The sequence below is a fragment of the Osmerus mordax genome, chromosome 23 (assembly GCF_038355195.1).
Source record: "Osmerus mordax isolate fOsmMor3 chromosome 23, fOsmMor3.pri, whole genome shotgun sequence".
NCBI lineage: Eukaryota > Metazoa > Chordata > Actinopteri > Osmeriformes > Osmeridae > Osmerus > Osmerus mordax.
In genome coordinates this window covers 1,251,208-1,276,697 of record NC_090072.1, presented here as the reverse complement: position 1 = coordinate 1,276,697, position 25,490 = coordinate 1,251,208, and the positions used below count along the sequence as shown (strand labels likewise).

Below are 25,490 nucleotides of genomic sequence, written 5' to 3'. Positions count from 1 at the left end.
AGAGAGAGAGGGGAAGTAAGAGAGGGGGGGGAGAGAGAGAGAGGGGGGGAGGGTGTGAAAGAAATGGAGAAGGAGAAAGGGAGGGGCTGGTTTAAAAGATGACATCATTCCACTATGTGGCTCTCCTCCCTCCATCCATCCCTCCCTCCTCTTCTGTCTGGGTATCCCTCCTCCTCCCTCCTCTCTCCCTCCTCCTCCCTCCTCTCTCCCTCCTCCTCCCTCCTCTCTCCCTCCTCCTTCCTTCTCAGTCTCTTGGTGGTTTTCTTAAATGAGCAAGTACAGCTGTGCTCTTTAAATAACACACACACACACTCACACACACACACTGTTTGGTCCGCCTGCGTGTGACGAGAGATGCCTTTTAGCAACTGCCCCGCCCCCCCCCCCCCCCCCACACACACACACACACACACACACACAGTGACGCAGTGACGACAAAAAGTAAGCAAGAGAGGGGGATATAACCACACACACACACACACAGTTTATATATAGAGAGAGAGACCGAGAGAGAGGGAGGGAGGAAGAGAGAGATAAAAAGGGAGGGGTAGAGAGAGAAAGAGATGGAGACAGAGAGAGGGGGAGAGAGAGTAAGAGGGAGGGACAGAGTAAGGAATAGTCTGCCTCTTTAGGGATGTGAGTTGAAATGATCTGAATAATCTGAATTTTACAGGTTTAAAATGCTCCTCTGTATTGCATTAAAATACTCCTGTCCATAATTTCTCTCTCTTCTCTCTCTCTCTCTCTTTGCTCTTTGCTCAATGTCAGGTACACATCACAATTGTAGAAATTGTATCCTCTCCTCCTCCCTTCCCCTCCTCCCTCCTCCTCTCCCCTTATGTGTCCTTGTGTATTCCTCCATTTCAGAAGAGAAATGTGCCCTATTCCTCACATTATTTTCCTTGTTTTCCTTTATCTCTCTTTCTCTACCCCTCTCTTTCTGTCCATCTCTCCTTCCTCTGTCTCTCCATTTCCTCTCTCTCCCTCTTCCCCCTCTCCCCTCTCCTCTCTCTCTCTCTCTCTCTCTCTCTCTCCCAGTATTGATCAACCAGAGTAGGGCTGAGAGAAAGAGGAGCCAGTTATATGTGTAATACTATACCATCCTGTCCAGCTGGTCACTTACTCACACACAGACACACACTTCCAGACACACACACACTGTCACACACACACTGTAACAAACACACACACAGACACACTCTCACAGACACACACACACACTTCACACAGAGACGGTCTTGAGGGTTTTGTATGATACAGATCTGAGACGATAGTGTGTTTTCCCTCTGAAACACACACGCAATAACACGAAAACACAAAGGCAAAAACACACACAGTTCAATCTAATCTTAGATTGACTTGGTGATAGATGATACTTGAGGTAAGAGAAAGGAGAACCTAAATATTATGCTCAATGTAACATTACAAAACACACACACACAATGTATCACGAGCCATCATGTGAGTGGGTCTTTGATTACTTATTTTCCATGTCACCATCAACAGGACATCTATGTGTGTATGCACGCGTGTGTGCATGAGTGAGTGTGTGTGTCTGTGTGGAAAGCAGGTCAGTCATGGGACAGTATGAGGTCTATCTTAGGGAGCTCCTGCCAATGTCTAATGCTCTGAAATCTCAACAGGGACTGTACCACACACACACAGACTCAGACACACACACAATCACACACACAGACTCAGACACACACACAATCACACACACAGACTCAGACACACACACACAGGAGGAGGGAGGGGGGAGAGGAGGGAGGGGGGGAGGATGGGGGGAGAGGAGGGAGGGGGGAGAGAAGGGGGGGGGAGGGAGGGGGGAGAGGAGGGGGGGGAGGAGGGAGAGGAGGGGGGGAGAGGATGGGGGGGAGAGGAGGGGCTTTTGCTCCCTCTTGTTATGTTATGTGTCAAAATAAAATAAATAGTTTCCCTCTCAGACACACACGCACTCACACGCATTCATACATTCACACACAGTACGGAAACACACTCACACACACACACACGCACACACAGCCGTGAGACAGAAAGGTGTGCAGTTAAATACACACTGAGCGAACAGACCAGCTGATCATGTGACCTAAGCCGTGTTAGCCTCCTAGCACCAGCGCAGAGACCCATGACCAGGGAGCACGGCTGACGCTGTAGCCCCGGGGGACAGCCTCAAAGCTGGGGAGGATCGCTAGGCTAACGGAGGTGGAGGAGGAGGTTTCTGTGTGTACGTGTGTGTGTGGAGGAAAAAGGTAATGGTAGACTATCTCTTTCAAACAGGAACACAATGTCCATATTGGTGTATGTGTGTATGTGTGTCTGGGTGTGTCTGTGTGTGTCTGTGTGTGTGTGTATGTGTGTGTATGTGTGTCTGGGTGTGTCTGTGTGTGTCTGTGTGTGTGTGTGTGTGTGTGTGTATAGACTTTAGACCCTACAGCCAAGTAGCACTATCATTAACTGTACACTGCATTTTAGACATGACCTTCGGTCCACACTCATTGATTGGTTGGCCATCACCACTCCTGCTATCCTATTGGACGAAGAAAGTCAGGACCAGCCTATTGCCTAGAGAAGCTTCTCCAAGGACATATCAATTTACAAACACACACCCCGCCTTACACACACACACACACACATCCTGAACATGCACACACTGAATATACAAAACACACACGCCAAGTAAACTCTGACTGCTGTGAGGGTCAGGCCAGGAAGTCACTGCCTGGTCGATACGGTCACATGACAGGAAGTGAGGAAAGTTACACTGTCCATCACCATCACGCATGATGAACATCAAACAGGTACTGGGTGGAACACTAGAAAGATTCTCAGAACCCTTGTGTTCCAGACAGAATCCCTCAACACCTTCAAACCCTGCGCTTCAAAGCTATTCATCCTCACGTCAAACGTGCATTTTGGATATAAATTGGTTGTGTGTACTAAAAATCTAAAATAAACTGTATCTACCGTAGAAAAGAGATTGTTCTAGCGTGTGCCAGGGTTGTGATCTTGGATGGGAGCTGGTCCCAGACTGGACCCAGAGGATGGAGAGAAGGAGAGGAGAGGAGGAGAGAAGGATGTGGAGGAGAGAGGAGAAAAGGATGTGGAGGACACAGGAGAGAAGGAGAAAAGGAGAGAAAAGAAGAGAGAAGTCCAGAAGGAGAGAAGAGGGAGGAGAGAGGAGAGAAGCAGCACTGGCAGGGTGAGGGGTCTTGCCATCCTGACATGTGGCTCAGTAACTTTGCGTCCTGTTCTTTGTGTTTATTTCTTTAGTCCAACTGAGAGGACAAGTCAGAGTAAGTTATAGACGCATAACCATCACAAACAAGAAAACGATGTGGTGATGTTCATTTTCCTTTAAATATGTTTGTAAAACCAAAACCAAAGCCTTGGGCTATGGGAAATGTAAACATTATTAAAGTTTTAAGTGGTGGTTGAGATGTGGACTGTTTCAACAGAAAAGGAACTGGTTGAATCCCTCCATCTGCTCTCACCTGAACAGAATCATCTTACAGCCATGAGTCCTGGAGGCTAGTTTGAGATGCACACACTGACAACAGACTGGTGTTCTGTGGAGAATAGAACTAGAACTAGACTAACACACGGTTCCATCAGAACCTCAAGGTTCCAGACAGAACCCTCTCGTTCCAGCGCGTTCAGACTCTGTTTGGAACCTTTGACGGGTCTACATGGAACACTCCAAACCTGAAAATAGTTCTACGTCGTTTTAAGGGTTCCGAGTGGAAATAGTATTGTCGTTAAGGGGATTCTGGAGGGATTTGTAATAGTAGGTAAACACAGATGACTTACCTTTGAGCAACGGCAGCGGCGTCAACTCCACCTGCGAGCTCTGGTACCGGAACTGAGACGAGCTGTGGGACCGCCTCTGCCGGGCCCTGCGCATCGACCTCCGGGGAAAGCCATCCACCTTTTCAGCTGACGGCACCGAGAAACCGGTTGTCGGCGACGATGGGCTGGTCGGCGGTAGCTTGGTCGTCTCCATGGCTGCGGCTAAGCGGAGCTGCGTGTCGTTAACGACCGGTGTGTGTGTGTGTGGGGAGAGGATGCTGGCTGAAAGATAGCGGAAGGAAACTGGGAGCGGTTGTCTTTTAATAACCCTATCAGAGTCGATACGTTAACGTTTCAACAAAACGGATAAAATAAAGGGGTGAAGCGAGGGATGACATGGGACAGGAGGAGGGAGGAGAGAGGTGGAGAGGATGGAGGGAGATGTGCACAGATGGAGGGGAAGAATGAGGAGGGATGCGTTAAGAGAGCTGTATGGGGAGCCTGAATCGGTGTCCAATTCGTTCCGCAAATTCCAAACCGTCACTTCAAACCGGAGAAAAAACGGAGGCTTGTTGTTGAAACCGCAACATCCTTCATTCACACAATGCTCTATAAGACGTCTTTTCCCCGCGAGCAGGTGAATCACGGGGTTTCATATAGGCCTTCCTCTGTATCGTGGACGATTTGCCGTATTGGCGTCATAGGCTAGCTAAGTCATCGGCCTAAATTAGGTATTTATTTATATATTTAACGGCTGTATGGATGGATCCTTATGTAAAAATCAAACCGCACCGAATGAGTCTTCCTCAAACTCAACTTAGAGACGTTTTTTCCGTTAGGAGAAGGTTGAAACGGTTCCCAGACAGTTCGTCTGATTGTTTGTCCTCATTGATTAGCTTGATGAATAAATCAGAGATTGATTAGCTGTATCGACGAGATCAGAAAATCAGCGGGCAGATTCCATCTTGGCTGCCGCATCCATGTCCTCCTCGGTTAACGGTCCGCGTTAGTCCTCGCGGTGGTCGTCCGCCCCTGCCGTTTCAGGCCGTTATTGTAATCCTTGTTGGGCGGTGATAAGGGACTCAAACGTGCCTACATGTGCGAATCCACATCGCAACCGCTGCAACACCGATCCCCGGGTCTCTCCCTCTCCCGGTAGGCTACCGGTTGGAAGAGAAAAAAAAGGCAAGGAAAAAAAAAACACCTCCGCAATGTCACACGGGAAGTCTTTATTCCCGTCCTGTCTCTCGGTGTGTCTGCGCGCCCCTCCTGTATTTATCACGGTAGTCTAACGGATTCACTCTCTTCCCTCGCTGCCTTGGTGTGTCTAGGCTGCGCTCGCGGTCTCGGTGGTGCAAGAAGACATACACACTGCGGATGACGCTCGCCTGCTCGGCGGTTTATTTATTTAATTTTCTTTATTTATGTGCCCCCGGTATATTTACGCTGGATAGGACTTGGTTTTAGCGTTACCGCTTGACCGTTAACGCGCCCCACCCCTCTCACTCCATCATTGTTACAATGAAGGGCAGAAATACTTTAGCCAAACAGTCGACCTCTTCCATGTCTTTGCAAACGTCTGATGAATATACTGTTTGTCTGTCTCTCTCTCTGTCTCTCTCTCCTCCCACCTTCCTACTTTACCCCGATTCCACCCGCCTCCCTGTGCGCGTGTCTGTGCACCGTTAGTGGTCGCGGGGTTTGGGTCTCGAGCCTCTCACCATTGTTCGCTCAACTGATGCACTTGCTCTGATCCCCCTCCACGCGCTCTCCACGCGCACACTCTCTCTCTCTCCCGAGCGCACAGCCGTCCCCCTCGCTCCTCCACACCTGTCCCAGTGACTGTAAGCTTTGTTTACTACCTGGAATATAAGGGGCTTTTTCATCGGTATGTTCTCATTGTGCTTAATCAAGGGTTTCGTAATGCTGCGCGCGCCACTCTCTCTCCCCTTCTCTTCCTTATCCCCCCCTCCCGTCCTCTTCCTCGTGCCTGTTGTCCTTTCCTCCACCACCTCTCATACGGATTCAACGGTAGCGCACGTGAGCTCAGCTGGTGCCCGTTAGGTAAACACAGTCACCGGGGGATAGAGCTCAGCTGCCGGTGACGGAAGAGCGCGCGCAGGTGACGGTGCTGGTCAGTTGGCTCGTCACCGCTGGATGATGCAGGTGGGTGGGTTCAAGATGCACCTGGTCAATAACAACTCTCTGCATGGTTATCACACACACGCACGCACATTTCGAATCAATACAAGGTTATCTATCAGACAATGCTTAGACTTGTTTGCACTGGATCCTGTGAGAGATGTGGCTTTGTGTGTATTACACACACACTTGTGGTCAAAGTAAACAGAACATATCAACATCTTAAACTACATCTTAAACAACAACAACAAGAGAGATGTGAACATATCTGACATGTTTAAGAATCCTAAACACAGCAGCAGGCAGCTTGGAAATACAGGAACTATACAGCCTGTATCTTTAGACAGCTGAAATACTGGAACTATACAGCCTGTATCTTTAGACAGCTGAAATACTGGAACCATACAGCCTGTATCTTTAGACAGCTGAAATACTGGAACTATACAGCCTGTATCTTTAGACAGATGAAATACTGGAACTATACAGCCTGTATCTTTAGACAGCTGAAATACTGGAACCATACAGCCTGTATCTTTAGACAGCTGAAATACTGGAACTATACAGCCTGTATCTTTAGACAGATGAAATACAGGAACTATACAACCTGTATCTTTAGACAGCTGAAATACTGGAACCATACAGCCTGTATCTTTAGACAGCTGAAATATTGGAACTATACAGCCTGTATCTTTAGACAGCTGAAATATTGGAACTATACAGCCTGTATCTTTAGACAGCTGAAATATTGGAACTATACAGCCTGTATCTTTAGACAGCTGAAATATTGGAACTATACAGCCTGTATCTTTAGACAGCTGAAATATTGGAACTATACATCCTGTATCTTTAGACAGATGAAATACAGGAACTATACAGCCTGTATCTTTAGACAGCTGAAATATTGGAACTATACAGCCTGTATCTTTAGACAGCTGAAATACAGGAACTATACAGCCTGTATCTTTAGACAGCTGAAATACTGGAACTATACAGCCTGTATCTTTAGACAGCTGAAATACAGGAACTATACAACCTGTATCTTTAGACAGATGAAATACAGGAACTATACAGCCTGTATCTTTAGACAGCTGAAATATTGGAACTATACAGCCTGTATCTTTAGACAGATGAAATACAGGAACTATACAGCCTGTATCTTTAGACAGCTGAAATATTGGAACTATACATCCTGTATCTTTAGACAGATGAAATACAGGAACTATACAGCCTGTATCTTTAGACAGCTGAAATATTGGAACTATACAGCCTGTATCTTTAGACAGCTGAAATACAGGAACTATACAGCCTGTATCTTTAGACAGCTGAAATACTGGAACTATACAGCCTGTATCTTTAGACAGCTGAAATACTGGAACTATACAGCCTGTATCTTTAGACAGCTGAAATATTGGAACTATACAGCCTGTATCTTTAGACAGCTGAAATATTGGAACTATACAGCCTGTATCTTTAGACAGATGAAATACAGGAACTATACAGCCTGTATCTTTAGACAGCTGAAATACTGGAACTATACAGCCTGTATCTTTAGACAGCTGAAATATTGGAACTATACAGCCTGTATCTTTAGACAGCTGAAATATTGGAACTATACAGCCTGTATCTTTAGACAGATGAAATACAGGAACTATACAGCCTGTATCTTTAGACAGCTGAAATACTATTAGAACTGTGCCCTTCTGATCCTTGATCACCTGATGTGCACTACTTGTACATGGCTTTCAGTAGTGACATTGGAAAACCTCATATCTCTTGAGGTTATATAGTACCTTGCATCTTTATAGGTAATATCCTGTACCTCTGCCATACTATGTGCACAATTTGTATGTCACTTTGGATAAAAATGTCTGCTAAATACATTTAAAATAAATCTCTAATACCTTGAATGTCCTTTTCCAACTTTAATTTCATTGGATGAAAACAAACAAAATAAGACAGAATGGAACTGTTGTGAGGTGTGTTTATGACGTCATGGTTACAGCTTAACTATCACTGCCGTGTACAGGCCAAAATAATGTAAAAAAACTACAAGAACATTCAACAATAACAATACGATTACTAAAACAGTATTTCATAAGCTTATTTTCACCATGCATGGTCTAGCATCGACCTAAGACAGTAAATGTATTTGATATATTTATGTATACTGTTAATATATAAGAAACTAAAACACTAAATGAAACAAACACATAATTTGTTCAGTAGATCATTCACATTCACTCATCACCTTAATGCCCAATGTGTAGGAAGAGGAGAGAGGAGGGGGAGAGGAGGGGGGGAGGGAGAGGAGGGGGAGAGGAGGAGAGATTCAGTTCATGCCCAGCTTGATGATGTCGCTGAGTCCAGCAGCCAATCGTTGCTCTCCAGGAGTTTGGAGAGAGACAGTTCTTCAGAGTCCATAAATAAGGAGAGGGCAGGGAGGGGGTGGGTGGACAGGGTAGGTAGGGGGCAGGAGGAGAGGGTAGGAGCTGGGAGGGGGCAGGGGGAGAGGGTAGGAGCTGGGAGGGGGCAGGGGGAGAGAGCAGGGGCAGGTAGGGGGCAGGGGGAGAGGGTAGGAGCTGGGAGGGGGCAGGGGGAGAGGGTAGGAGCTGGGAGGGGGCAGGGGGAGAGGGTAGGAGCTGGGAGGGGGCAGGGGGAGAGGGCAGGGGCAGGTAGGGGGCAGGGGGAGGGGGCAGGTAGGGGGCAGGAGGAGAGGGTAGGGGCAAGCGGAGGCAGAATCAGGGGACTAGGGGTAGTTAACAGACTGAGAAGAGGGCTGGGGGAATCATGTGACGTAGAGGGGGCCCTCTGGGAGGAGGTGAGGGCGGGGTGAGGATAGGAGGGGGTCTCCAGGGAAGATGAGGTAGCTGTGAACAAGGAGAGGGGTACAAGAACATGTAGAGGGGCTCCAGAGGAGGGGGCAGATAGAGGGGCTAGAGGTCTGGGGGAGGGGGCAGATAGAGGGGCTAGAGGTCTGGGGGAGGGGGCATATAGAGGGGCAGGGGCACCTGAGGAGGGGTGGAAGGTAGAAACAGGTGTGGTGGCAGGCGGGGGGGCAGCCATGGGCAGGAGGGGGGAGGAGGAAGAGGAGGAGGAGGAGGCAGGGATCGCCATAGGGAGCAGCAGAGAGCAGCAGGCCTGATGCTGCACCAGGGCACAGCTGTACAGCTTGTGGTCTCTCCTCAAGCCCAAGATCTCCTTCTCCAGGGTGGACTTGGCCTTCTCCAGACCCTGGAGCTCCTGAAGGGGGAGGGGGAGAAAGGGGGAGTGGGGAGAAAGGGGGAGGGGGAAAAAGGGGGAGGGGGAAAAAGGGACAAAGACAAAAAGGTTTATGATTTTACTTAATTAATGCTGTTATTGTTCTATTATCTTTTATGTGAAAACTGGACTTGTGTTGTGTCGGCCATGTTGCTTTCCTTGGAAGACAGAGAGGAAGGAAAGAGAGAGGAAAATCAAGAGGGAGACACACACACACACACACACACACCAGTATTTAAGATAGCCCTGAGATAAGTTGTGCTGTTTATTTTCACTTTCCCTTCAATCTTTTTTAATCTTTACTGTGCTGAATGTTTGATTCTATCACTTCAAGCAGGAGGGCCCCAGACACAGAGTCATATCCTCTGGAGTTAGGTTCCTGTGAGTCAGGGATTCTGGCTGCTCCCACAAGTCAAGCACCTACAGATGAGCAGAGGGGGAGGAGGAGGGAGGAGTAACGGAAGGAAGGAGGAGGGAGGAGTAGGAGGACGAGACATTCTTTCTCTTTCCCTTTCTGGCTTTCCCAGAAACGGCTGTATGTTCTAGAGTGGATTTCACAACACACGTTAACAAGCTCTCTCCCACACACACAGGTGTGGGGTGGGGGGGGGGAGAGAGAGAGAGAGAGAGAGAGAGAGAGAGAGAGAGAGAGAGAGAGAGAGAGAGAGAGAGAGAGAGAGAGAAGGGAGACAGCAGACAGGGAGATGGAAAGATAAAGAACCTACAACTGTGACAGAGAGGGAAGAGAAGGAGGAAGGAGAGAGAGAGGGAGATGGAGAGATAAAGAACCTACAACTGTGACAGAGAGGGAAGAGAAGGAGAAAGGAGAGAGAGAGAGAGAGAGAGAGACTACGAGGGACAGACTGACCTGGTGAAGGAGGTCAGCTTTGTCCGTCTGTTTCTTCCTGCTCTTCCGAGCGGCGTCTCTATTTCTCTCTTTTCGTTTCCCTCTGTGTTCCACCTTCTGCCTCTTCCCCCCTCCGCTTTCCTGAAAGGGAAGCAGGGGCAGTCGTCAGTTACACAGGGACTAGAGGACCAAACTATCACCTCCTCAGGGCAAAGTCTCCAATAATAATATATTAATTTAGCTTTGATCCAAAGAAAGATTTAGTCATTTAGCAGACGCTCTCATCCAGAGCGACTTACAGTAAGTACAGGGACATTCTCCCACGAGGCAAGTAGGGTGAAGAGCTTTGCCCAAGGACACAAGGTCATTTGCACGACCGGGAATCGAACTGGCAACCTTCAGATTACTAGCCCGATTCCCTAACCGCTCAGCCACCTGACTCCAGGGAGATAGGGAGGGGGGACTGGAAAACCTTTTGATTTATAGTCAAATGCTCTAACCACTGAGCTTTTACAATTCAGAAAGTTCTGGTTGGAATCCCCCCCTCTCTTTCGCAGAAAAGGTTTCCCCTATTTATGGAGGGACGATACACATGGATTTGTAATATCTATAGTCAAAATCTCAATTGGTCACGAAAAAGGATTACGTGTGTGTCCATCATCTTACCCAGTCGGTAGGACTGCGGGAATCCTCGCCGGAGAAAGACGCGACGCTGCTTTCAGATCTGGAGTCCATGAACAGAGGCGGCATCTCGTTCATAGGATGAACTCGGTCCCTATCCGGTTGTCTTGCGGTTGTCCTGTTTGTCGCTGCCTGAATGATCGTAAAACACATCACTTTACACGTGCCCACTGATGAAAATGTTAATGCCTAGATGGCATCATATCAGAACATCCTTGTTTTCGCACTTGTGGGTTATTAGTTCATAGAAGTTACTCTCGCGCCTGCCTGTGTATCTCTCGGTCAGTCTGCGCCGTGTCTGCGCTATCTCCGTTTCGTAAACATTTTATGTACGCCCTGCTCTCGACCTTCCCCTTTTACAGCGTGTTCTCTCAATTCAACCGCATTCATAAAGCAACGGCACGGTCGCGAGCGAGACCGGGCTTTCGGTTTTCATTTACTTTAAATGGTCTGAATGCTCGGCAGAGGGTTTGGCAACTTGGGAAGTTGAGGAGGAGTTTAGAGGGGGGTCGTGCTCAACCTGTTTTACTATAATACACGTGCTGGGAGTTTGAAGACAGGAAGTAGTCTGGACAAATTTGTAGGGACGGAACAGACGAAACAAACGACAAACCGTTAATCGAAGGCATTTCGGAGTTATGTAGCCGACGTGAGTTGAAGAATACGATTCTCAATAGGCGTGTGGAAGTGGTTCGAAAATAGACAGTAACTCGAATTGTGCTTTGTATAACTTTACAGACAAATTTCATGTGCTTTTGCATTACACTACTGTGACAAGGCTATTTCTACTGTCAACTTTAGATGCTTGCTATTCTAGACACTGACAGCAGATGGCGCTAAAAACATAGGTAAATATAACGCCACGGGCCGGCCGTCATGGCCTTCCATTGCAAGCTCTGCTGTCATTTGTTACATTTCGACCAATGAACTTGCCTCAAGTCCCGACAGACGTCTGGATAAACCAATGAACGTATTAGGTGACTTCACACGTGCAGAAGTGACCAATTGGGAACGACTATCGGATGAATGTTGTAACGACTTCCTGCTTTCCCAGGTGCTGTTTATGTGCGCGCGTTGTTTTGTTGCCACAGACATAGGAAAGTAAACGGCTCAAAGAAAATCTAAGGAATAATAACCGTTAGCTAGCAGTACCAACCTTGGACGTATTTCTGTTGAAAACCAGCTTCTAGTGACGGTGGAGCCGGTGGTTTGTCTTAACGATGGGCTTGCTGACAATACTCAAGAAGATGAAACACAAGGAGCGCGAGATGCGACTGTTGATGCTGTATCCTCAAACGGTCACTCACACGAGATCTCCAAAAGCTCTCACCGGACCTAGATATCAGAGAAATATTAGAAGATGTATATTCTGTTAGCTTTGTTCTTTGACGTGTCTAGACTGGCTAGCAAAGTGCGCTGAGGTGTGGCACTGTCTTATAGTGGGATTCTGGTTTGTTAAAGATGTAACTAGCTTGCTAACTAGCCACCTGCCCTCGCTCCCATCCTCCTCTTGTATCTTGCGTCAAATGTGTCGCCACACCCAGTAAACAATAACCCAACTCTAGCTATTATTGTTGATGAGAGCACTAGCTGTGTGTGTGTGTGTGTGTGTGTGTGTGTGTGTGTGTTGCACGAGGTCGGTTACGGTTCTTAACTTGGCATCTAGAGGTCTGGACAATGCCGGAAAAACGACAATTTTGAAGAAGTTGAACGGAGAAGACTTGAGTACCATCTCTCCCACGCTGGGGTTTAACATCAAGACCCTGGAACACAGAGGGTAAGATATAAATCATGTTATATTATTCTTTGGTTTTCCGGCTAGTTAGGTGCAATATTTCTTTTGAATTTCTTATCAAGAGACAAATATGTATATCCTTAATTCTCCCTCTTCTCTCTTTCCCATGTACTCCTTATATTCTGTCCTTCCTCTCCATCTCCTCCTCTCTCCACCTCTTATTCTCTCCTTCACCTCTTCTACCTCTCATTGGCTCCTTCTCCTTTCGCCATCTCTTCTCCTCCCCTTCCTTCCTCCTCCCCTTCCTTCCTCCGCCCTCTCCAGGTTCAAGCTGAACATGTGGGATGTGGGTGGTCAGAAATCTCTGCGTTCCTATTGGAGGAACTACTTTGAGAGCACGGATGGGTTGGTGTGGGTGGTGGACAGCGCTGACCGTCTCAGGATGGAAGACTGCAGACGGGAGCTGGCCTGCCTGCTACAGGAGGAGGTACACACACACACACACACACTGGCCTGCCTGCTACAGGAGGAGGTACACACACACGCCACAAAGCTCATCTATAAGTGTGCCTCTTCTGCCAGGCGATAATACTGGACACACACTCATGATTGTGTTTGTGACTTCCTGTAGAGGCTGGGTGGAGCCACACTGCTGGTGTTCGCCAACAAACAGGACCTCCCCGGTGCCCTGAGCAAAGAGGCCATACGAGAGGTGACTAGCACACACACCAACACACACTAGCAAACATCTTAACTATCAACGTCACAATTATCATTTTCCAGTCTTGTGTAACTCAAGACCTCACAACACCTGGAAACTCTTACCTGTGCTCATGCCTGGGAGTGAAGGCCATGCTGCACTCCAGTGTAACATGTCAAATCTCAGTATTTAGACCAGGCAGTTCTTGACTGATGTTGACCTGTGTTTAAGGCCCTGGGCTTGGACGAGATCCTGACCCACCACTGGTGCATTCTGGGATGCAGTGCGATGACAGGAGAGAACCTGCTGAAGGGGGTAGACTGGCTGCTGGATGACATTGCTGCTCGCGTCTTCAATGCCGACTGACCGTGTGTGTGTGTATAGGGATGGGGAGAGCGTGTGTGTGTTAGGGGGCATATAGGATTGGCCAGTGATTTGACCAAATGCCTCAGAGCCTTGTTTACCAATAAAACAATGTTTGGATGCGAAAGTCTTTGACCTTTGATCATTAAAGTTGCCATTGCAGGGCTTTTACCAGTGTCTTAAGTGAAGACATGGTACCAGACTGCTGTTAAAGCACCAAGTTAATGAAGGGAATCGCCAAGCACAAATTAGACAAATCCAACATATAGATCTAAGGTGCAGTTGTCTAGATACAAGTTGAGCATCACTGGACCAAAATGAGTGGCAGTTAATCTAGTAATTTACCAGAATCAGTGGGATGACAGCCTTTGCAAGCACAGAAGACACGACTGGATGGGACTCCAAGAACGGTCCTGACATGTTCTCATGAGCTAGTATAGCAGGGTATGGTTCAGACATTGGAACGCACTGAACACACTCAACAGTATAAGGTAGTTGTAAACTTAAATTGTCAGTGATTTATAACAGACCATTCAAGGGGCCTGGCAAGCTATAGGATGGAATTGTTATCCCCCTCTTTTTGAACGCGTATGCAATTAACTGCTTGTTTCCCACAACACCAATGTTTGAATTCCAGCTCTTTCAAACACAAGTCACATATGAAGCTTGACCATTTTATTATGCATGTAATAAATCTGCAAGTCAGTTCAAATTAGTCAAGTATGGTGTAAGAGGTAAGAATCTCCCTCCCCATCTCAGCTGGACGATGAACATCCTTCTCCATGATCCACACCTGCAACACAAAATTTCACAAGGAAGATTACATGTCTGTAGTCCAGTAGAACAAAGCCATTTTTGTAGTTTCAAATCAGAGGGGTACCAATCAGTCAGCTAACATCAGACTGGGGCGGTAATAAGAAACTCATCACTTCTGGAGAGAAAGGATTGATGAAGACGTTACTCAGTACACACCTGACAGGAAGGATCAGAAGTATAGATCCATGTAGCCACGCTGTAGAAAGCAAAGCAAAGCTTGGGTCAGAAACACATCTGGCTTTAGTCATGAAACTGAACTAAAGATCTCATGTTTGTAATCAGTGCGGTACCAATCAGTCAGCTAACATCAGACTGGGGCGGTAATAAGAAACATCACTTCACAACCAACAAGAGAAAAGTCACATCTACAATACTGACCTCAGCATGACCAGGAGACTTCTAGAAGCCAGAACCAGTCTGGGGAGAGAGAAGGGAGTCAAAGGAGACTTCATGATGTGGATGGAGGAGTTTTGAGTCTGGATGAGATCAGATTTGTTTTATCAGTTATGGAGGTACTGTTGCCCTGAGCCAGCCCACAGGACCAGCCCCACTGGCCCTCCATCAGAATCCAGAGCAGAGCCTTACCCCTGGGACGTGTCGAATCCCAGGCTCATCAGCCCCACTCTGGGCCAACAGGAGGACCAAACAGTGGGCATTCTGGGGGGCAACAAGATAGCCCTGGGGGCTGGACAAGGGGCAAAGAGCCTGAGACTGTTAGTTGACGGAAAATCATCATCAACATCCCAGATCAGCCAACAGGAAGTGGAAGTGACAGGAAATGCACCTCATGGTCCCAGTGAAGCTCCGCCCCTCTGGAGAAGATGGTTTGGGTCAGACCTGCTATCAGCATGACCGTGCCAAGATACCTGAGAAGCAACACAAACAGTAAGTCATGGGTAACCAATCAGGTGTTGAAGATTCCCAGAAGCCCACAACCAGGAAGTGCCCATGCCTGGCAGCCATGGTGTGTGGACAGATCTCTGGTCCCCAGTCAGACTGTTGGTAACCCCAACAAGGCCTTCACCTTGTTGCCCCGGCAACCCCAGTGGGTTCACCTTCGCAGGTTCTGGGATCAACCGGGGCGTATGACACGTGCGGGTGTCATCATCAGGAACCAGAATCGCAACACTTCCTGCCTTTCAGATTTACCCCCCCCCCCCCCCCCCCCCCCTCCAGTTATTGCACACAGCTTCCTGCTTTCCAACATTGTTGGGTTCTCAGGTACAGACTTCGCATTGTGCATCTGACAGGTGTATATATACTGCCCATTAGAGCTGCCTCCCCAAATCGCCCCCCTCAGGAATCGAACCAGAGTCCTCCAACCTCTCATAAGCAGTGTAAATCAGCTACTGAAATGGACAGCTTTTCAGTGTAGAATTTACAGAGTTAAACCCAATACATAAATGGTTTGACAACCAGAGAATGACAGAACACATTCTTACCATGTAGATGTGCATCTCAGCCCTGCTGCACACACTCCAGGACAGGCCCTGAAAGAACAGACATATTATTTACGTCTGGGCACATACACACAAACAAACATCTGAGCTACTCTGCTGCAGTCAGATTTCCATTTCTCAACAGGAGTTCAGACGAACGAGATTCCAGAAAGTATATCATCATTTCCAGCAGGTTACTGAAGGACAGTCGTGATTGGCAGGCAAGATAGATTCCAATATAGAATCAAGACCCAGCCCTCCAAGACACATGGTCAAACTCACCTGATTTGGTTTGAGACTCCAGCCTGCAGTACTGCAGGCCTCCACAGGGGGCAGCAGAGGCTGGAGGGGGAAGAGGAACAACTCATTAGACACTGCAGAGGAAGAGCAGCAGCGGGCTGACTTGACGTGCAGTTTCTCAGCAGTTCATGTCTTTTCACATCGTTTCAAAGTGAGCTAAGTTAATCATCATCGAAACTGTAGAGTAGCAGCAACGGCCACTCAAATACAAAATGGCCACCTGGAGAGAAGACATACCTCCATGTTTAGAGTCCGGGGTCCTCAATCTCATCCAGGCCACAGACACCTACAACAGAGAGGAACGTCAGAACCAGACCACAGCTGTGTCGAACATCCACACACACACTTCCATCACTCAGTTGTTCATCTCTTTACACGTGGGTTCAAAGTGAGCTAAGTTGTCGTCATAGTGACTGCAGAGCGCTTTTTTGGAGACATTAATCAGACAAGATGGCCACCGCAGAGCAGTGGGTGACCAAGACAGAGAACACCTACCATGGTGTCGTGCACCAGCCTCCATCTTTAACAGGAAACAGCATTCTGTAAACAGGAAATGACAGTTTTAGACATCAGATCAGGGTTGAAACACTTGATACATCATCCAGTCACTTGGTGTATAATCAGAGGGGTACCAATCAGTCAGCAAACATCAGACTGGGGCGGTAATAAGAAACTCATCACTTCTGGAGAGAAAGTATTGATGAAGACGTTACTCAGTACACACCTGACAGGAGGGATCAGAAGTATAGATCCATGTAGTCGCGCTGTAGAGAGAGCAACACATTAGGATAAATACACCCAATTAAGACTAGTGATGAAGCTTGTGTTCACCCCTTCCAGGGCGTGGGTGATGGAAGTATTAAGGTGGAACTCTACTAGGGATGAGATCAACTTAATGTTTCAGTCACGGAAGGACTGTTGCCCCCCGCCAGAACCCCAGGACCACCCCCACTGGTCCTCCATCAGAAGCCAGAGCAGAGCCTTACCCCTGGGGCTGATTCTCAGGCTTATCAGCCCCACTCTGGGCCAACAGGAGAACCAAACAGAGTGAGGGTACTCTGGGGGGGTCAGAAGATAGCCCTGGGGGGCTGGACCAGGGGCAAAAATCCTAGACTGTTTTGTGACCTAATCATCTCAACATCCCAGATAAGCAAACAGTAAGTACCATTGAAGAGTAACCCCCAGCTCACCTGACTGCACCAGCCCCAGACCAGCCTGGACATGCTGCTACTGCCTCCTGCTGGAGAGAGCAAACATGACGGGTCAGAATCCAGCTCGGTTGAATTAAGAAAACCAAACTTAATAGATGTTTGTAATCAGTGCGGTACCAATCAGTCAGCTAACATCAGACTGGGGCGGTAATAAGAAACATCACTTCAAACAACTCTTAACTCGTCATACAACAGGACTAGCCCACCTTGCTCTGGTGAAAAGATTTTACAGTCCTGTGGGTTCTGACATTAACAGCTTGACAAGACAGCGTTTGCCAACACTGGGGCCAGGAGCATGATGGGAGAATCCCAGTGTAGAAAAGCAGCCTTCTCTACAACTCACCTCACAGACGAGTCCTCAGGCCATGTCCAGCTGCCTGCAAGACAACCAAGAGCAGCATTAAACAGGAGTGCAGAGAAGCCTGCTAGCGACTGGGCGGCCATCTTGTTTGATCAGGGCTTTGGTGACAAACTGCCATGAGACATCGTCGTCCAGAATGTTAGTGGGTCTGAGCCCATTTCATCCTTTCAAACAGACCGGAAAGCACATCAAGGAGCTTTCAGGTTTAACTAAACTGTCAAGCGACAGTTCAACTTACCAGACTGACCGGAATAACTCTTCTGGTCACTGATGTCTGAACCTAGACAAACAGAACTCTGTAAGTGACCTTGATGATTAAAAGCAACCATGATTGATAGCCAGGATTAGATCAGATGAAGGGGTAGGCATCACAGACAGTCAGCTATATGCTTGTCTTCTAAATATCATCAACTCAAATCTGCGCAACTTAACGTAGTGAAGAAACCTAGGAACTCACCACTGCAGGATTCTGCCTCTAGAACGTTGCAGCACATCTCAGAGCCTCACGATGCCCGTATCACAGCATGACCACCTGTAAACAGCCAGGTTAGACACATGCACACCTGAGGAGGGAGATGCACTACTGCAGTAGTGGCATCAGATATAATTAAGGCATCACTAAAATTCAGACATATGCTTGTCAATTAAATCATCATATTGATCCACTTGTCACAGGATTACTGTCAATTCTTTCTTTATTAATTGCTCACCTTGTAAGAGTAGCCATGGTTTGCCGAACACTGGTCATCTGCAACAGAGCATACACATTTAGCTTTATATTGGAGGATGAAATTATCTCAGTGCCTTTAAAGCTACTCAGAATCTGGTAAAGTAGTCTCTTCAAAGAATGATTCGGTAAGAGAGAGTTCGGTAATCATCACAGTAGCATGTGGCTTCGAACCCCAGTTCAACAACAAACTTCACGGCATAATTTTAATAGCCGTTGCTCGTTGGCCGCAACATGGCGGACACTTAACATTCAAACATTTACCTGCTCTGCAGAAACCGCCGCTCGAGATCTGCGCATGACCATCCTGAAGGGAAAACAGGGAGAAAGTTAAGCGTACCTTGCTAGCCACGTGATGCATACTCTAGCTAGCCAAAACCACCGGTTAGCAATATCAATGACATGCGGTCAACATGAGCCGTAATGTCATTAACACAAGGAATGTCTTCCATCAGAAAGATTGTACAATCACAGTCATTCAGTACAGGTCTGTGAGTTCTCATCATTGGAAGACATCGTACAAGCCTGCCTAGCCAGCGCCATAAGACGACTTAAACAGGACGGCGCGAAAAAAAAAACCCGTTCTAGAAAAAAATATTCTACGCACACTGACCTTTACCTAAGAAAGATTGTATTGAGCATATTTGCAATGTTAAAATACTATAACATAGCTACAGATGGTTACGGATTCTCAAGATACTGCCATGAAGTGTGAGGTAGCTAGCTAACCACGTCAATCACCAATGCTGCAGAACAGCATGGAAATCTCCAACCTTTTTTTGTGCACGACTGCATGCACAACCTTACAATCAAGGCCTCTAACGTTTGAATTTGCTATTAATAATCACAATGCTATTTGTAATCACACTAAACCAAATCGAAGTTTCCATATACGCGAGACAAGTCAGTTACTTACCGAAGTTGCAAGAAGGAAGTGGAAAGAGAAATGGTCTCGAAAGACTTTATATGCGGCACAGGCCCCGCCCCCAGTCTTCTTCTTCTGTGAATTCTGGTTGGCGGATCGCATCCAGTACTTATACAGCCCACTACCGCGGTGGATTGTTTTGCCAGAAAGTTAGTCTTCACTAGATTCTGCTCCACAATCCATGTCCTTAATCAAAAAGATTCCCTTCCACACGCAATCCCACCCTTCTCATTTCCCAGCTTCGTTCAGCTCTTAGCGTCGCATACAAACCACAACGTAATATATTCCACTTCCTCCCTCAAACACCGCAATGTTGGCAATACTAGCTCCAACTTAATCCTGTTTTAACATCCAGTACTTGGAGGTATTTATCCTGAAAACACTCGTTTCTAATGACTCAAGATCAAGATCATAACACTCAACAAATGTTTATTTTTTGCATCACTGAAACATTGTTGGCAAAATACATTTTATATATATAGAACGCGTACATAAAAAAACTAAATTCTTCAAGACAACTCATCTTACATTTACAATTCCCAAACCCCCCTCCAGTCCTAAGAGGTTTCCAACAGGAAGTGAGAGAGGCGATCAGGTTCCAGAGTTCTAAGAACTCTGTCGCCAGAGGAACAGATCTCGGACCCAGCCCAGGATTCCACGTCCTGGTTCCACATATCCCGAAGCAGGAGGGGTGGGCGTGGCCACAGACAGGGGGGGAGGTGCCTCCCCTTGTGATTGGCTGGTGCTGATGATGTCATCAGGCGTCACAGCAACGCCGTCTTGATTGGAGGAGAGGGTGGGCTCACGCAAAGCAGCGATGGGGCCTTTCGTGGCTTCGCTGTCTCTAAGCGGGCTGTTGCTAACGGGACCAGACGTCGACTCGTCCTCGTCGTCTCCATGGCGCCCAAGTGACTCTGTAGAGTCAATTTTGGTTTCAGAGGAACTACAGGCCTCCGCGGGGCCGCTAAAACTACAACTCCCACCGCTCCCTTCGCCATTGTATGAGCCCTCAGCGACGTCCGTAACTGTGTCGTCGGAGGAATAAATAACAGGAAGTAAATCAACCACGTCAACGTCTTGGATGTCGTCATGGTTACCATTGGCCTCGGTCATATTATCAGAGTCCCAGTAAGAATACGTGGTTGCCATGGAAGCCTTAGTATGTGTGGCATCACCAAAGTCTGTTGCCATAGCGGCATCGGTCACAGACTCAATCAGGGGGCGATGGAGCAGTGTGGCATTGTGGGAAATGAAGTTTCTGCTGGCCTCCTCTTCTAGCTCCTCCTCCTCCAACCACACATCTGCAGATCCCTCCTCAGAGTCAGAGGGGTCGTAGGTCAGGCTGGGGTCGTAGGTCAGACTAGGGTCGGCAGGAGCATCAGTGTCACTCGAGTTCGTTCTGCCCACCGAATCCACAACCAGGTCCTCATCAGAGTTGTCAGGGTCGCTAGCTGGGTTGCTATGGACATCAGTTGTATTGAGGTGGCTGTAGGCAGGAGGCGGAGCCAGCTGAGTGGGTATGAGATCCAGAGGTGAGGGGGTGGAGGAGGTGAAGGGGGTGGAGGGGGCAGACTCAATCTCCTGGGAAGAGAGGGGGGAGGAGCCAGGAGATGTATCGTTAAGCGAGGAGAGGGGGGAGGAGCCAGGAGATGTATCGTTAAGCGAGGAGAGGGGGGAGGAGCCAGGAGATGTATCAAGCGAGGAGAGGGGGGAGGAGTGACGTTCGTATGGTTCGGCCGCGAAGGCGGGGTCAATACCAGGCGGTGAGGGGATGTACCTCTGTGACCCTAACCAGGAAGAGCAGGAACACAACGTTAACTCATGCAGCATTTCATGAAACAAGAGGAATTTGGAAGCAGTTGTCCTTTCATCCATAAAACCCCTGTTTTAAATGGACAGGCTACACAACAGCATAAGAGGAGGAGAGGGGGGGGTAATTTTTTTTTAACTAAACATGAAACATTACCAACATTTGTATTTTAGTATTACACAGCATTATTATTATTCTTTGTGTGTCTAACATACAGTACTTTACAATTATGCCATTGTAAAAGTATAAATCATTGTAGTCAACAATGGTTATACTAGACATTGACAACCATCCTTCATCACAAATAGTCCAGTGACACATGAGTTAACGTTAGCTAGCTTAGCTGACTTCAGTCTAGTCTACACACGGATGTAAGTTCATATGACAATATGACTAACTAGATACAGTATATTGTCTGCCATACTACTATCGATTTTGAATTGATTAGTCTACTAGTATGTATCCTAGCTAGCGCTACTGTAATGTTAACCTATGTTAAATAACCTGTCAATCACTATTACCTTGCTGGCAGAGCAAGACGAGTAACCAGACAATCAAAAGATGGCAAGCCATCATTTGAGCCATCATTAGAAGTCAGCTGGACTTGTTCACCGACGAAATTAACTACTAATATGTGTAGCTAATAGTCAAATCTTTGCTGTACTATGTTTTTTTACAAGCTAGGGAAGTAGTTAATTAAAATTGGCAACGTAAAACAAAAAATGCCAAATAGCACATTTTTATTGGTCAGGTATTTCAGCGATTACCTTAGCAACAGTCGCTAAACACAACACAACTGAGTAAAACAGAATACGTTTTCCGTTTCATATAAATACATTTATTTTCGCACTCATTAAATAGCAGTTTACCATAATGCTATTTTGAATATATGATCACATATAATTGAAACCCGGCCACATTGTAGAACATACTGTACATCTACTTAGTGATAATTCTATCAATGTGAAATAAATCCGATTTCAAATATAATTTTCATTTCGTTCTGATAAAAATGCTACACATTTATAAATACACAACTAGCACTTTTTGCCTTTCAGACAGATAAGAGGACACACAAATCTGAGAACATGGATGATTGATTATCATATGTATTGATTATTAAACCTAATGATGACTGTAGTCTGGTCAGTGGTCCAAGCCCTCAGGTTCAGACTCACACAGGAAGTGCTGTATGGGGAACATTCAATAGGCCCAAATCCTCACTGCATACAGTACAGTCTCACATAAACACACTTAAAGTGTGTAATGGCTGTTCTGGTCATGCTTCAATGACCTCCTCTCTTTCTCTCTATCTCTCTCCTCTCTCACTCCCTCTCATTCTCCCTCTCTCCTTCTCCCAGACGCACACACCCTCAGGTTAACCAACTCTGTAACCTTCCTAGGAACAGCATCCAGCGACAGAAAAGTTAAACTTCGAACCGGAGAGGCGAGGAAGAGTAAACAAAGCAAAAATAACAACATTATATATTTATTTTTTCCTAAATCTCCCATAGCTACCGTTGCCACGGTGACACAGGCGACACAACAAGCATTCTAGTCCAGACATGCCCGTCCTTCGCGGCCGTCCAAATCCATTATTATTGATCACTGATTAGCCAACTGATCGTTATCGGTCATTATCAGCCCCTTGCCCTCCACCTGACAGGCACAAGCTCTTCAGCGATTGGTCCGGAAAATCACAACCACAAACACAACTGTGTTTCCGTGGTAACCCATTCTTTTTTTGTTGCTATTGTCAAGATTAGGGTAATTCAAACATTACAAATTAGAGATTACGAAGACTGAGGTGATGTGATTGGTTTTGGGTCCGTTATCTGTACTCCCCCAAAACAGAGGAGGGGCTTCTCTTTTTGGAGGAAGGTGTTGATGATGATGATGACGAAGAGGGGGGTGTCACCGGGGTGAGGGTCACACTGTGCAGGTTGGTGACGAAGGTCTCCCACCCTCGACGTAATGCTCGGTCGAAAGCCTGAAGGAACAGGAAAAACACACACAGGTTTACGGTCATCACAGTCTCTATCGACTGACACACCTGATCAGGTCTCCAGTCAACACCCCTCATCACAGTCTCTATCGACTGACACACCTGATCAGGTGTCCACAAACTGTCCGTTTCTCCAGGTGAAAGGTGACAGCGCGGGGCGGGTGTGAACCGACCCCCAGGTAAGCGTGTGTTTTAACGGTGTTTGCTTTGGAGGACGGGCGTTGGACAGGTGAACATGCGATCGCCATGGTGACACGGAATGTCTGAGTAGGTGGATCTAAGGGGCGGGGCTAGAACTCCTGATGTGGTAAACTGATACTGCAAAGGAATGTCAATCCTGTCAAACCGCTAAAGAACCTTGACACAAGGTCAGTGGCCAAGAGCACTGTGCGTGTGTGTGTGTGTGTGTGTGTGTGTGTGTGTGTGTGTGTGTGTGAATGTGTGTGTGTGATGCCCCTGCACGCTGTATCTCTTCCCTCCCTGCGTAAACAACTCAATCAGAGAGGAAGATAAAAAGGGGGAGGGAGAGGAGGAGGAGGGAGGCAGATGTATCAAGTTAAAGGGAGAGAGAAGAGGAGAGAGAGAGAAGGAGAGACGAGAGAGAGAAGGAGAGCGTAGAGAGCAGAGAATTGTGCAGAAACAGAGCAGGGTAGATTTGTCTAAGCTAGCAGATCACCAACTGGGTTAACACAGAGGCATACAGCCATAAACGTTTATCAGGAGGTTGTGCAAATGCAACACCATAAATGAATACTAAAGTTTTGTATTTCGGGGACAGTTATCGCATCGTGGAACATTAGTTGAACTTTAGTCCGGTGTTCCACTCTATGAATTCCAAACAGACACGTAATGCCTCTCCTCCTCCTCTCCCCCTCCTCCCCCTCTCCTCTCCTCTCCCCCTCCTCCTCTCCCCCTCTCCTCGTCCCCCTCTCCTCGCCCCCTCTCCTCGTCCTCTCTGTTAAAGTGTAACTAGGGTCTCTGCCCAATAACACAGTGGAGAATGTGTCTGGTAGAGAGAGTAGAGATGTGCTACTGTATGAGGTAAACATGAAGACTCTCTCTATTTCCCACTCTCTTTCCCTCTCGCACACACACACACACTCTCATGTCTCACCTTACGGTAGTTCCTGAGCGTGCTTCTCTTCACCACCTTCAGATCCACCTTCTGCCCCCTGGTGTTCTCCTCCTCCTTCCCCTCCTCCTCCTCCCTCCCTCTCTTTTCCTTGATGAGGACCTGGTCGTCTGCCTCTGCCCTGACGGTGAAGTGAACGAGGCTGGGCTCTAGCACAGCCCTCTGTCCCTCCATCCCTCCCTCCAGCTCCAGAGAGACCTCCAGGACGGGGCCCTCCGTCTCCACCTCCATGCCCAGGCTCGGCCCCTCCTCCCTGGGCTGCTCCTCCGCGGGTCTGGCCTCCCTCTTCCTCCTCCGGGAGCTCCTCCTCCAGCGACTGCTGAGACGAGCCGGTTCGCGGTGGATGAGTGAGGCTCCGTCGTCCTCCATCATCCCCTGGTGGAAGTCCGTCACCCCGGGGTCTCCAGCCCCCTCCTCCGGCCCAGCACGGGGCTCCTCGGCTGGGCACGGCGTGGCCCCTTCGCCCCCCTCCCTCCCCGGTTCCTCCATGGCTCTGGACGGCTCGGTCTCCGGCTCGTCCAGACGTCCGTAGAAGCCGTCTGACTTGTCCAGGAACTTGGGAGAGCGGAGCGAACTACGGGCGAAGCTTTTTCTGGAACTCTTCCCAATCGTCATGTTACCTCTCTCTCTGTCTTTCTTGCTTTTTCTCTTTCTCTATTCCTCGTTTTTCTCTCTACTCTTTCTCTCTCTTCTCAGTTGTCCTCTTCGTCTGGCTCAGCAGATGACGTGGGTTGATCTGAGAAGGGGGTGAACAGATGAGTGATTATGTAACCTGCTGTAAATGACTTCATACCTGAGCGAGAGGAGAGGTGAAGAACTGGGGGAATTCTGATAGAGAGATAAAGCATGATGAAGGAAGGAGAGAAATGAAAGAGGAGAGAGGAATGCAGAAGGATGAGATGTGAAATTAGTTTTTTCTTCCTTGTAGGAACTCACAACCCCACCTCCCCACCCCATCTCCCCACCTCCCCACCCCATCTCCCCACTGTCTAATTTATGGCAGAGATAAGGCAGACGCCAGCCTCATCCAGACTTTGACACCAAACACACTCTGCAGGACACAGACCAAGCCAGACTGTTCCAACTGGAACCCTGGCCTTTCAGAAGGTTCCTCTACTGAAGGTTCCTCTACAGAAGGTTCCACAGCCGAGGGACAGTTCTACAGAGGTTCCAAATGGTTCTGAATGGTTCTGAACGCAGATGTGTCCAACTTAGCTGGGACCGTACTGTTTCAGAGGGTTCCACTACA

At 47.7% G+C, this 25,490-nt stretch overlaps 3 protein-coding genes and 8 non-coding genes across 13 annotated transcripts in view; 1 reads left to right on the top strand and 10 right to left on the bottom strand.

Moving 5' to 3' along the window:
• Window positions 1-8,265: 8,265 nt before the first annotated feature.
• On the bottom strand, window positions 8,266-11,125 carry batf2 (basic leucine zipper ATF-like transcription factor 2). Its single transcript, XM_067261991.1, has 4 exons — window positions 10,703-11,125; window positions 10,058-10,177; window positions 8,583-9,171; window positions 8,266-8,420 (listed from the first exon to the last, which is right to left on the bottom strand). The coding sequence occupies exons 1-4, from the start codon at window positions 10,868-10,870 to the stop codon at window positions 8,266-8,268; spliced, it is 1,032 nt and encodes a 343-aa protein (XP_067118092.1). The 5' UTR covers window positions 10,871-11,125.
• Window positions 11,126-11,129: 4 nt separating this feature from the next.
• On the top strand, window positions 11,130-13,633 carry arl2 (ADP-ribosylation factor-like 2). 3 transcript variants are annotated; one of them, XM_067261326.1, is made up of 6 exons: window positions 11,130-11,771; window positions 11,901-12,002; window positions 12,384-12,494; window positions 12,777-12,984; window positions 13,084-13,164; window positions 13,384-13,633. In XM_067261326.1, the coding sequence occupies exons 2-6, from the start codon at window positions 11,938-11,940 to the stop codon at window positions 13,516-13,518; spliced, it is 600 nt and encodes a 199-aa protein (XP_067117427.1). In that variant the 5' UTR covers window positions 11,130-11,771; window positions 11,901-11,937; the 3' UTR covers window positions 13,519-13,633. The 3 variants fall into 3 exon arrangements, with proteins under 3 accessions (XP_067117427.1, XP_067117428.1, XP_067117426.1); XM_067261327.1 differs by lacking the exon at window positions 11,130-11,771 and having other exon boundaries at window positions 11,778-12,002; window positions 12,777-12,939; XM_067261325.1 differs by lacking the exon at window positions 11,130-11,771 and having other exon boundaries at window positions 11,778-12,002.
• Window positions 13,634-14,377: 744 nt separating this feature from the next.
• On the bottom strand, window positions 14,378-14,451 carry LOC136932430 (small nucleolar RNA SNORD31). Its single transcript, XR_010874720.1, has one exon. It is a non-coding gene; the product is annotated as a small nucleolar RNA SNORD31 (small nucleolar RNA).
• Window positions 14,452-14,603: 152 nt separating this feature from the next.
• Window positions 14,604-14,675, bottom strand: LOC136932432 (small nucleolar RNA SNORD31). The gene has a single exon (XR_010874722.1). It is a non-coding gene; the product is annotated as a small nucleolar RNA SNORD31 (small nucleolar RNA).
• Window positions 14,676-15,314: 639 nt separating this feature from the next.
• Window positions 15,315-15,444, bottom strand: LOC136932434 (small nucleolar RNA SNORD22). Its single transcript, XR_010874724.1, has one exon. It is a non-coding gene; the product is annotated as a small nucleolar RNA SNORD22 (small nucleolar RNA).
• A 444-nt stretch (window positions 15,445-15,888) lies between these two features.
• Window positions 15,889-15,958, bottom strand: LOC136932428 (small nucleolar RNA SNORD30). Its single transcript, XR_010874718.1, has one exon. It is a non-coding gene; the product is annotated as a small nucleolar RNA SNORD30 (small nucleolar RNA).
• Window positions 15,959-16,183: 225 nt separating this feature from the next.
• LOC136932426 (small nucleolar RNA SNORD29) lies at window positions 16,184-16,247 on the bottom strand. The gene has a single exon (XR_010874716.1). It is a non-coding gene; the product is annotated as a small nucleolar RNA SNORD29 (small nucleolar RNA).
• A 173-nt stretch (window positions 16,248-16,420) lies between these two features.
• Window positions 16,421-16,483, bottom strand: LOC136932427 (small nucleolar RNA SNORD29). Its single transcript, XR_010874717.1, has one exon. It is a non-coding gene; the product is annotated as a small nucleolar RNA SNORD29 (small nucleolar RNA).
• A 202-nt stretch (window positions 16,484-16,685) lies between these two features.
• Window positions 16,686-16,758, bottom strand: LOC136932431 (small nucleolar RNA SNORD31). Its single transcript, XR_010874721.1, has one exon. It is a non-coding gene; the product is annotated as a small nucleolar RNA SNORD31 (small nucleolar RNA).
• A 622-nt stretch (window positions 16,759-17,380) lies between these two features.
• On the bottom strand, window positions 17,381-17,452 carry LOC136932433 (small nucleolar RNA SNORD31). Its single transcript, XR_010874723.1, has one exon. It is a non-coding gene; the product is annotated as a small nucleolar RNA SNORD31 (small nucleolar RNA).
• Window positions 17,453-21,855: 4,403 nt separating this feature from the next.
• sb:cb1058 (uncharacterized protein LOC394209 homolog) overlaps window positions 21,856-25,490 on the bottom strand; it is a 4,094-nt gene continuing 459 nt past the window's right edge. The window contains exons 2-3 of the mRNA XM_067261648.1: window positions 24,224-24,977; window positions 21,856-23,094 (exon numbers count right to left, since the gene is read on the bottom strand). Coding sequence (XP_067117749.1) covers window positions 22,936-23,094; window positions 24,224-24,856 — 792 coding nt within the window. The 5' untranslated portion in view covers window positions 24,857-24,977 and the 3' untranslated portion in view covers window positions 21,856-22,935. The remainder of the gene's footprint in view (window positions 23,095-24,223; window positions 24,978-25,490) is intronic.

Coding starts and splice junctions, on each gene's coding strand:
- batf2 (XM_067261991.1), bottom strand. CDS start 10,870: ATGTGTTTTACGATCATTCAGGCAGCGACAAACAGGACAACCGCAAGA. Junction 10,178..10,702: donor CCCGCAGTCCTACCGACTGG/GTAAGATGATGG, acceptor CTTCCCTTTCAG/GAAAGCGGAGGGGGGAAGAG. Junction 8,421..8,582: donor TGCCCCTGCCCTCTCCCCCT/GCCCCCTCCCAG, acceptor GCCCCCTCCCAG/CTCCTACCCTCTCCTCCTGC.
- arl2 (XM_067261326.1), top strand. CDS start 11,938: ATGGGCTTGCTGACAATACTCAAGAAGATGAAACACAAGGAGCGCGAG. Junction 12,003..12,383: donor GAGATGCGACTGTTGATGCT/GTATCCTCAAAC, acceptor CTTGGCATCTAG/AGGTCTGGACAATGCCGGAA. Junction 12,495..12,776: donor AAGACCCTGGAACACAGAGG/GTAAGATATAAA, acceptor CGCCCTCTCCAG/GTTCAAGCTGAACATGTGGG.